Source organism: Heteronotia binoei, chromosome 21 (assembly GCF_032191835.1).
Source record: "Heteronotia binoei isolate CCM8104 ecotype False Entrance Well chromosome 21, APGP_CSIRO_Hbin_v1, whole genome shotgun sequence".
NCBI classification, from domain to species: Eukaryota; Metazoa; Chordata; class Lepidosauria; order Squamata; family Gekkonidae; genus Heteronotia; species Heteronotia binoei.
Genome location: NC_083243.1, coordinates 176,830,375 through 176,840,942, shown reverse-complemented (window position 1 = coordinate 176,840,942; position 10,568 = coordinate 176,830,375). Strand labels below are relative to the sequence as shown.

Genomic DNA, 10,568 nt, shown 5'->3' with positions numbered 1-10,568 from the left:
GAAGAAGAAGATATTGGATTTATATCCCGCCCTCCACTCCGAAGAGTCTCAGAGCGGCTCACAATCTCCTTTCCCTTCCTCCCCCACAACAGACACCCTGTGAGGTGGGTGGGGCTGGAGAGGGCTCTCACAGCAGCTGCCCTTTCAAGGACAACCTCTGCCAGAGCTATGGCTGACTCAAGGCCATGCCAGCAGGTGCAGGTGGAGGAGTGGGGAATCAAACCCGGTTCTCCCAGATAAGAGTCCGCACACTTAACCACTACACCAAACTGGAAGGGACGCTGGCTGGGGGAAAGTGTGAATAGATTGGTTGGCACAGTAATCTTACTTTGACATTCTGTCTCATTGGCAATATATGGATGGCTCACTGTCTCAAAAGGTCTCACAAGAGGTGCTGAGACTGGAGGAGGGTTATATGCTTCCAGTGGAAGGCTTAGGGGTATGGTAAATAAAATGACATGATGAGGATAATCTCTGGTAGCCACAGCGTTCAAGACAGTTCTGCATGCGCACATTATCGAGGGCTACATGTCCATATACAGGGTAGCCAGATGCATGGACATTCATGGCCAGTGCTTTATTGACTATAGTAATGTAGCCACGACCACGATACTCTGGAAGGGTATAACCAAGTCCCATTGCACCAAAAGGATCAAGGATACTCCAACTGATCAGGCGTCCATTGCTGTCCAGGATGCACCTGCTGGGGAAGGAGCGCACCAAAGAAGCCACGTATTTGCGACTGTGTTCATTGCCCCCGTAGGCCCATGTTTCATTCAGCAGGTCAACATGGGAGTTATTCAAAGTGGAAAGCCTCAGGCTGGGATCAAGCCTGGAAGAAAAGAGAGGCAAAAAAAAAAAAATACTGTTACTGCAATGGAGGAGAGCTAAATAAACGAATGTGTCCTTGTGGATCAGACTAAAAGTCCGTTTAGCACAGCCTGTTACGCCTTGGAAGTTCACAAATGAGGCATGGTGGTAAAGACCATCCTCTGTCACTTTCCCCCAATATCTGGTAATTAGAGCTATTTTGCATGTATTTGTGAACATTCCATTTTTGGTTCATAAGGGGTTAACACTGATTGATGGAGGGGAAATCATATCTAATAATAAACTGATGAGCCCCAGGGTGGATGATGAAAGCAAGAAACAAAAACAGGCCACCCACATATTTTAAATTTTTTTAAATTAGATTTATATCCTGCCCTCCCTGTAACGGTCTCAGGGTGGCAAACAATCAATAAAACAAATAAAGTAAGGGTTCCAAATATGCAGAAAAAATATTTGTCTTTTAAAACTTAACCAAAAGTGGGGAGGGGGGACAACACAAAGTGACATCATGTGGTCTGAATGTGCTCCAGGAGTATAGAATGACGTTGAGAGGCAGCTGGCCAGGGAGGGAGGGAAATTAGTCTCATCAAGACCTTGGCTGTCAAAACCATCACAAGGCAGACCAAGGGGAAATGTCAGCTTATGACTGTCTTGACTACAAAGTTATATAGTGCTGGAGTTGCACCACAAGCAAAGGGGAGAGGAACAAGGTGGACACTTACTGACGTGTGTGTATTTTATTTGGGTCATGGTGAAAGTACGTGAAATAGGAAGATGGGGAGATCTGCACTTGCTTGTTTGCGGCAGCGCCTTCGGAGGCCTCGTATATCCCATCCTTGTGCCCTGTAGAAATCAGTAAAATATCCAGTCACAGAGAGAAGAGTGTGTACATCGGGCTTGAAGTTAAATGCACATATCCAATATCACTTCATAAAGGCTAATTGCCCTTTAATTGGGTCAGTAGCACTGAAATGGATCCCTCCTCCTTCCTTTGGCGGCCCATTGGTATATTAACAGCGCTATCCTAAGCAGAGTTTACCTCCTCCTAGCTCTGGATGGCCCAGGCTAGCTCAGTCTCATCAGATCTTGAAAACTAAGCATGATCAGCCTGTCTTAGTACTTGGACAGGAGACCATCAAGGAAGTCTAGGGTTACTACACAGAGGCAGGAAACGGCAAACCACCTCTGTTTGACTCTTGCCTTGAAAACCTTCAGGGTTGCCATAAATTGCCTTTGACTTCAAGCTCATTGACTTCAATAGAATTTAGATGGGTTTAACTCTTCTTAGGATAAACAAAATGTTGTTTGCTGCTACAAATCAGCAGAGTTCCAAACCTGAAACTATCAGCTTACGATGGCAATGTAAGCATTGTACTTTCTTTTAAAGTATCGGAAAGAATCAGTTGTGAGCTCTCTTGAGCTCCTTTTGGGAGGGAAAAGTGGCATATTCAAATACATAAATGATGACTGGAAAGAACAATTGAAGTTATTCTGATAAGGCCTTCTCATGGTACCATGGTATGGCTGTATATAATTTTATCCCAAAAAAGTGGAAGAAGAAGAAGAAAAGATGGAGGAGGAACACTAAGAAAATGACAATGAACAGACTCTGATGGAAAATAAATTAGGAAGGAAATCAAAAGATGAGAATGAGACCCAGAAATGGCACAATATGATGTTATAAAGGAACTTCTGAAAACCAAGATTCTTCACCATGAAGTCATGCAGCCTGTTCCTTTGGTGGTCCTCTAGATTCAAGATATTCTGATCCTCATAACAAGGCACTCTACAGAAGTATGTAGTCAGGTTCTTGACTGCCCCTTGTTTGAATGAGACTGTTGTCAGTGAATTTATCCCTATACAGTGGGATCCAAGACTTAGAGGAACCCGGGCAGTTGCTTGCTAGTGTACATGGAGCATTCCCCTTGTGGGCTGCAGCAACTGGCTATGATCAAGCCTGTGATTTCTACAGGGATCTCTATCCTGTGGTGGTGAAGAAGATCCCATCCCTATCCCATTTGTTGAAGGGTTCTGAGGAGATAAATCTATAGCTAGCCTTTCTGTTGAAAGAGCCACAGCTGTGGTGACCCTGCTTTCTCAAATAAAGCAAACTTTAGGTCCAGCTCAGCAGGAATTGCCCAGAGGATGGACATCAGATTCCTCCTCCACCAGTCTCCTGGAGTCATCAGTCAGCTTTCAGACCCCTCATTACAACTAATTTGAAAATAATATCTGAAAGAAATATCTGAACTGGACACCTGGCAGGCATTAAAGTCTATCACATCCTATGTGATTTACCTGGGGCTGTAATGCAACAGCGACAGTCAGCAGCCATCAGTAAATGCTGTAGACTGCCTGGAGGACGTAGAGTATCTGGCATTTGAAGTGGTGCTGCCTCTTCTCAGAGTCACTGTGCAGACCTAGTAGGAAATACTCAGGCCATGCTCAGTTCTATGTAATCCTTTATTCCCCAGCACCAGAGCCTCTCCCCAGTATTGTCTCTGAGCTGCACTGGAGGCAGCCCCCAATGCATTTAGGGGACTTGAAATCTCCATTTGCCTTTCTAACTGCCCTCCTTGTAAAACAGCATCACCCACATTCATAAAGGACTGATTGGCACAACTCTGTACTAGATACAAAGGGTCTGTATGACTATTGACTCCAGAGCTGGACCACTGGGCCACCTTCTGTCTTCCACTCCTCAGTGTTGTTCTTGTGCCATGAACACCACCTACAGTATACCAGCTGCACAGGCTCAAAAAAAGTCAGATGCTTATCTGGGTTATGGTCAGCATGCTTCACTCTGTCACTGTGTTTCCATGGTTCTGTTAAGCCATTTAATGCCAGGTAGGAAGCACCAGCCTCACCAGCTCCTGTTAGGCCTTGCTTTTAATTCAAAACTTACTCCTGAAGGTCAAGCAGGCAGTCCAGAAACTGTTAACTTCTTAGGCATTTTTTTCCGTTGTAAATCAAAATTTAATTATAGACTCATTATAATTCATACCTATTCCAACAGAAGAGTGTACAACAATAACAAATCAAAAGCAACACAACTTAATAACATCTCACCTGAGTTAACATAAACTAAAGTTGATCTATCTCTTTGGAGATTACTTCATATGTTACCATTCCACACTTCTTAATATGTACATATGTATGTCTATTTATATTTTTAATTATTTTTTTCCCTTTTTTTAGTAGAGGAATAATTAAGCTTAACAATACTATCTTCCCTAACACCTTTTTAAAATTTAATGCCACAATCATTCCATATTTCCTTCTTCTTCTATAACTTCATTATTCCTTCTAATCTCAAAAAAAAAATCAATAAAATTAAATTCTAGCAAAATATCTCAGTCCCTGGAGACCTCAAGGGTTAAGGTCTAGAAGAGATACTTCCCTCCTTCCACCTGGACTAAATTAGCTATGGAGGGAAATTACCCAAATGCTCGCACCAGCTGACCCCACCCAACCATAAATTCCGAAAAAAAGTCTTTAGATATAAATTATAAATTTTGTCAACTTTTCCAATTTCTTGTTGCTTCAGTTTCTTTTTAGATAGAATCCATACTTTCTTCCAAGTTTACATGATCTTCCTCAGTACAAGCACGGGTTGTTCTTAAAGAGACGAGAGGAGAGCATTCCTTTCTCTTGTTTACTCTCAATGCAGGGGAGGAGGGAGTTAACTTGGAGAGTAATAATTCACCCGAGGCTGCGTCATATGCTGTATATGAAGTGGAGCCTTTTTGGACATATAATTTGCCTGATTGTAGCCATTTATATTTAATTTTTAAAAGTCCCGCAGTTTGGCAGTTGCATCCTTGAGGTCTCTTCTGATTCTTAAAAATTCAGGAGGGAGATCTGGAAAGACCTGAATCTTTAACCCCTGATAGTCCAAGCCTCCCCCTCCCTGGCCTTTGTAAAGACTCTTTCCCTCATACGATAGTCCTTAAACTGCATCAAAATATCTCTGGAATAAGACAAATTGTCTTCACATACTTTGCCGACACGATATTCTTTTCCAATGAGTGGAAGAACTTCGGCCTCCAGGTGAGTTGCTTCAGCAAGCCAATTTGCCATAAATACATATAAGTCCATTTCAGCTTCCACATCAGATTTAAAACCTCTAAACTTTAAACACAGCTCCCGGTTACGAAAGTCCATTGTTAAAACCCGTTCCCTCGTCCATGCATCTGATGTTATTTCAGATATTCTCCCTTCACACTCTTGAGCTCTTTTTAAAGCTTCTTGTGCTGTCTGAGTAACTTGTTTATGAGAATCCTCTAGTTCATCCAGACGCTGACACAACGGTTGTAACATAGAGGTTATGTCCTCTCGTATTTCTTGTCTTAACTTAGACATTGTCCGAGTCAATAAATTCAATGTGAGAGGACATTCTCCTGCTGGTTCCTTGTATCTCTCCAACCTTGTGTGGGAGGTGGATGGCAATTCCAATAAGTCAGTTAAAAGCTGAACGCTTTTTCCCTTCTGTTTACCCTTCTTCACCCCTTTTGGAGACATCACTCAAAGATTCAAAAAATATAGTTGAAGGGGTAAAAAGAATATAACTTTGGAGCCAGCTGGGCGAGCGTTAGGCAAAGGCTCTTGACCGGATGTTGGTCAAAGCCACTCCCCCCACTCCTTAGGCATTTTGCACATGGGGTCATAGGCAAAGCTGATACAGCCAGGTTCAGTGACTAGCATTCCCTCCACCGCCCAGTTGTGGAGCATTCCTGAAAGAAGCATAACAACATCGCACACTTACCCAAGCTTGGTATCTCTCTAATTTGGTTTACTTGGAGCCTGCCCTTGCTCAATCCAGAGATGCTTACCAAGGAAGAAGTCACCTTGTCCAATCCATGCTTCCTCCTGAGGTCAAAGGACCAATCCTACCTCCTGATTGACGTTTCCTTCTGCTTATTAGCCTCTATAAAAAAGTGACTGGTGCAGAAACACAGTGGACTGTTCTGAATGCTTTTACTGTGGATCTGGTGAACATTGTGACCCAGAGCCTGCAGTGGGTCCTTCTCTTGGAGACCCAGAGAAACAGAATCCTTCAGGGAATCTCAGCTGCAGCTAGTGCTTTTAAGCATCTTCTTAACTGGCAGTGACTTCTTCTTGGAAGGTGTCATCCATTGCTACACACTTACTCTTCTTTCACTTTACTGTGCAGTAAAGTCCTTGATGTTTCCCTTCTTGGTTTAAAAAGGTAAAGGTAGTCCCCTGTGCAAGCAACAGTCATTTCCGACTCTGGGGTGATGTTGCTTTCACAACGTTTTCACGGCAGACTTTTTATGGAGTGGTTTGCCATTGCCTTCCCTAGTCATCTACCCTTTCCCTCCAGCAAGCAGGGTACTCATTTTACTGACCTCAGAAGGATGGAAGGCTGAGTCAACCTGGAGCCGGCTACCTGAACCCAGCTTCCGCTGGAATCCAACTCAGGTCATGAGCAGAGCTTAGGACTGCAGTACTGCAGCTTTACCACTCTGCGCCACGGGGCTCTTCTTCTTGGCTTAGTTTCTGACTAAATCTTCTCTACATCAACCTCTTCGAACACTCTGAAGGTGTTTCCTTTTGAGTCTTGTGTTTCTTTCTTTATGAAGGCAGTTGAACATCCAGCTAAGGACGACTGTCTTTGAAAAGCATGTAAGCATCTTGCAGGTTTTAGGAGTTGCACTCGAATAGTTCCCTATACTTATGGAGCTGTACCTTTCCTTACCCAAGGACAATCTTTTATGGCAGTACCTTTGTATACTGGTCACAGGTGTCTTGTAGCAGAGCTTAATTTTCTCTCAGGAAAACACCATACACGAGATTGATCGTGCCAAAGGGGGGTGGGGTTTGTGGAAATGTTGCAAAAGGCCTGGCTCTTGGCAGATGATGTGCCCAGCAAAGATAGCCCAGTAGGTTGACCTTTAAGAACTGCTTCCTCCTATGTGACTGAAGTATCAGCACACAGTGACTAAGGGGCATTAAAAAGGCACATCACTGTCAGATTTGTGCAAAGGATCTTCAGGACTGGATGGGGCAATAAGGGACACCAGTGTTAAGCCATTGGAAGAGCCTGGCAATCTCCACAGTGTTTTCCTGAACAAACAGAAAGGAATTTGCTCTCTGAACTTTGGTCCGGTCCAGCCTTAGGTGAACAAGGAATATCTTCCTATGACCAGGTAGCAAAAGTTCACAGTGGGTGTTTTCGCACTGACCTTATTCAGTAGCGACGCCCCTCTTCAGCGCGCAGGATCTGCGCGGATTTCACATTCATTGCCGTGGAGCACCCGGAAGAGCCGGAAAGCCCCGCGGCTTTTGCGGCGCAAATGGAAACTGGTTTTTGGCGGTTTCTGTTTGCGCCGCAAAAGCTGCGGGACTTTCCGGCTCTTCCGGGTGCTCCGCGGCAATGAATGTGAAATCCGCGCAGATCCTGCGCGCTGAAGAGGGGTGTTGCTACTGAATAAGGTCAGTGCGAAAACGCCCAGTGAGAAAAAAATGAAAGGAACCAGTGTGTGCCGTTGAGAGGAAACTCTGGCAAGTTGGTTTTGATAAATAAAATTCCATTAAAATGCAAACAAAAAATTGAATCTATCTGGAATAAAGGACTGTCATTTATCATATCCACACCTCTAATATCACGTATATCACACACACACACAGATGTGTCCTGACTGACTAATGAACAGCCAGCCCAAAGCCCTGGACCTAGAAACCCAAAATTTGGGGAGTGCATTCCTTCCATGATGAACATGCCCACTCTGAGAGGATTTTTAGAAATTCTGTCCCCAAGGGGTAAAATGTGTTTTCACAAAGGGGCAAAGCTTTGCTGTTTGCCTGGCAGACTGCTGCCTGCTTCCACACTCCTCTGATTGGTCAGCCGCAGAGTTCTGTGTTCTGAGGTGAAAATCAGTTAACGGAAACTGTAGACAGTTGAACAAGTGCCTGACTGACTCATCAATGCCCAGCCCAAACCTCTGGATCTAGAAGTCCAAATTTGGGGAGGTTTCATCAGCTGTGGAGCTCTGTATTCTGAGGTGAAAATCAGTTCATGGAGAATGCAGACAATTGAACAGGTGTCCTGATTGACTCACTAACACCCAGCCTGAACCTCTGGACATATAGACCCAAAAATCAGGGAGTGCATTCCTTCCATGGTTGGCTGGTTGACAGTTGGATGGGAAGAAGATAGGGTTGCCAATTCCAGGTTGGGAAATTCCTGGAGATTTGAAGAGTGGAGCCTGGAGAGGGCGGGGCTTAAGGAGGGGTGGGACTTCAGACAGGTACAATGCCATAGACTTCACACTCCAAACCAGCAACTTTCTCCTGGGGAACCATTGTTCCACTCTCCAGGTTTGGTCTGGAGATCACTCAGAATTACAACTGCTCTCCAAATGGCAGAGATCAGCTCCCCTGGAGAAAATGGATGTTTTGCAGCATGGACTCTTTACCATTATACCCTGCTGATGTAATTTTCCACCTGCTTTGGTCCACACTGTGATTTCAGACCATTCACAGACTTTCAGCCTAACTACCTCGCAGGGTTGTTGTGCAGATCAAATGGGGGAGAGGAGAATTATGTAAGCTGCTTTGGTCCACATTGTGGAGAAAAAAATGTACTTTTCCTAGGTAGAGGCTGAAGAAGCAGGGGTGGAGATGGAAAGCTGAATTCAGATCAATTCCCCTACAGAAAATGGCTTTCTTGGGTGGGTGGGAAGACACCAAGGTTGAGGGGAGTGAATGCCTTAACTTGGGTGAATGAGTAGGAAGATAGCGGGAGGGGGGGCATTCGCCCAGAACCTGTTTCTAGATCCCATTGTTTTTCCTTTCACAATGGGCTTTATTCCTACTGCTATTATATTACAAAAACAATTTCAAAAACAAAGCATCCTTCCTAACACACACACAAAATTATATACCCAGAAGTATTATAACTGGATTAAAGGTAGTTACATACCATAGCAAAGCACAGGTTTCATGCTAGTGTGTGCGTGTGTGTATCTTTCTGCTACAAAGTCTGTTTATTCTCTCATTCTTACCTAGCTTGACTCCTTTATATCCCCCCATTATCCTCAATGGAGACTCAAAGAGGACTACATCATTCCCATCTCTGCTATTTTATCCTTTTATCATCTCTGCTATTTTATCCGGGTTAGTTTGGAGTATGTGACTGGCCTAAGGTCACCCAGTAAACTTCCATAGCATGAGTTGGGATTCAAACCTGGGTCTCTCTGATACTAGTCCAACACTGTAATCATACACCATGCTGACTCAGCATCTCACTGCCTCCAATACCCATACTTCTCTTCCTTTGCAAATTCTTGAAAGTGCATCTCATTTTCCTCCCAGCTTTTAATCTTTGCCTCCCCTTCCCTCCCCACACCTTTCCTAATCGGAACAGAAGCCATGTGTAGGCTTGAGCGGGGTTTGTTCTTTTAAACATAATTTGCGGTACAGTGTTTGACATTACCTTTTGGGGTGATAATGGTTTTGTAATTTATGTGGTCAAAGAGTCAATACTATTCTTTGTGCCCAAACTGTGGTCCTTTTATGGGTTATTGTTTATAGTTGTCAGTTCTGGGTTGGGAAATTCCTGGAGATTTGGGGGTGGAACCTGGGATGGGCAGGGTTTGGAAAGGGAAGGGACATCAGCTAGATATAATGCCAGTGAGTGTGCCCTCCAGAGAAGCCATTTTCTCCAGGGATCCTGATCTCAGTAGTCTGAAGATCAGTTGTAATCCTGAGAGATTTCCAGGTCCTACCTGGAGCTTGGCAACCCCTTATATAGTACATTCAACATTTTGTGATATTTTGGTTGTCCTTAATAAAAAGCTTACTGCTTTTGCTGCCGCTTTTGGATTTTTTCCTTTGGATAGATAGAATATGGATAATGGGGTATTCTGAAAAGCCAGGGGTTGAACATTAAAGATTACATGCGATAAGAAAGCTCTAGCTGTCCTTATAGGAAGTTGTCTGTTACCAAATACATAGAAGGTTTTGGCCCAGTTGATAGCATCTGAGTCCTGCAACAGTGCCCGATATGCATCAAGATCGTAATAAAATGCAGCATACGTGTTGGTGTAAACATCGGAGTCATCTTTGGCAACCTAAAAGAATAACATGACATTTAAAAATGATGAACACACAATTTATTTATTTATTTATTTATTCTATAACTTATATCCCGCCCTTCCCATAAAATGGCTCAGGGCAGCTCACAGCAAACGATAAAACAATAAACAAAGTGCAGAGTTATTACATTCAAAAGTCAAAGCATTTAAAAAACCTAAAAACCTTAAAATCTTAACATTAAAACTATACAGTATAATTCACAGAGATCTAATAAGCTACATTTATCCAGTCAGGCGTAGGCTAACCGGAAGAGGGTTGTCTTACAGGCCCTGCGGAACTGAGTAAGATCCCGCAGGGCCCTCACCTCTTCCGGTAGCTGGTTCCACCATGTAGGGGCCATTGTAGAAAAGGCCCTGTCTCTGGTTGTCTTGAGACGGACTTCCTTAGGCCCGGGGATGGTGAAAAGGTTTTGAGTCCCAGACCTCAGTACTCTCTGGGGAACATGTGGGGAGAGACGGTCCCTCAGGTAGGCAAGTCCCAGGCCATATAGGGCTTTAAAGGTAATGACCAGCACCTTGTACCGGACTCGGTATGTTATTGGGAGCCAGTGCAAAGCCCGAAGGCCCGGCTGAATGTGCCCCCACCTTGGGAGGCCCAATAACAGCCGGGCCGCGGCA

General features: G+C 44.1%; 1 protein-coding gene across 1 annotated transcript in view; it reads right to left on the bottom strand.

The window, feature by feature from the left end:
• Nucleotides 1–279: 279 nt before the first annotated feature.
• The window catches only part of LOC132589745 (glycine N-acyltransferase-like protein 3), a 28,575-nt gene continuing 18,286 nt past the window's right edge, over nucleotides 280–10,568 (bottom strand). Inside the window, exons 3-5 of the mRNA XM_060262470.1 lie at nucleotides 9,800–9,926; nucleotides 1,554–1,674; nucleotides 280–832 (exon numbers count right to left, since the gene is read on the bottom strand). Of these exons, the coding sequence (XP_060118453.1) occupies nucleotides 412–832; nucleotides 1,554–1,674; nucleotides 9,800–9,926 (669 nt within the window). The 3' untranslated portion in view covers nucleotides 280–411. The remainder of the gene's footprint in view (nucleotides 833–1,553; nucleotides 1,675–9,799; nucleotides 9,927–10,568) is intronic.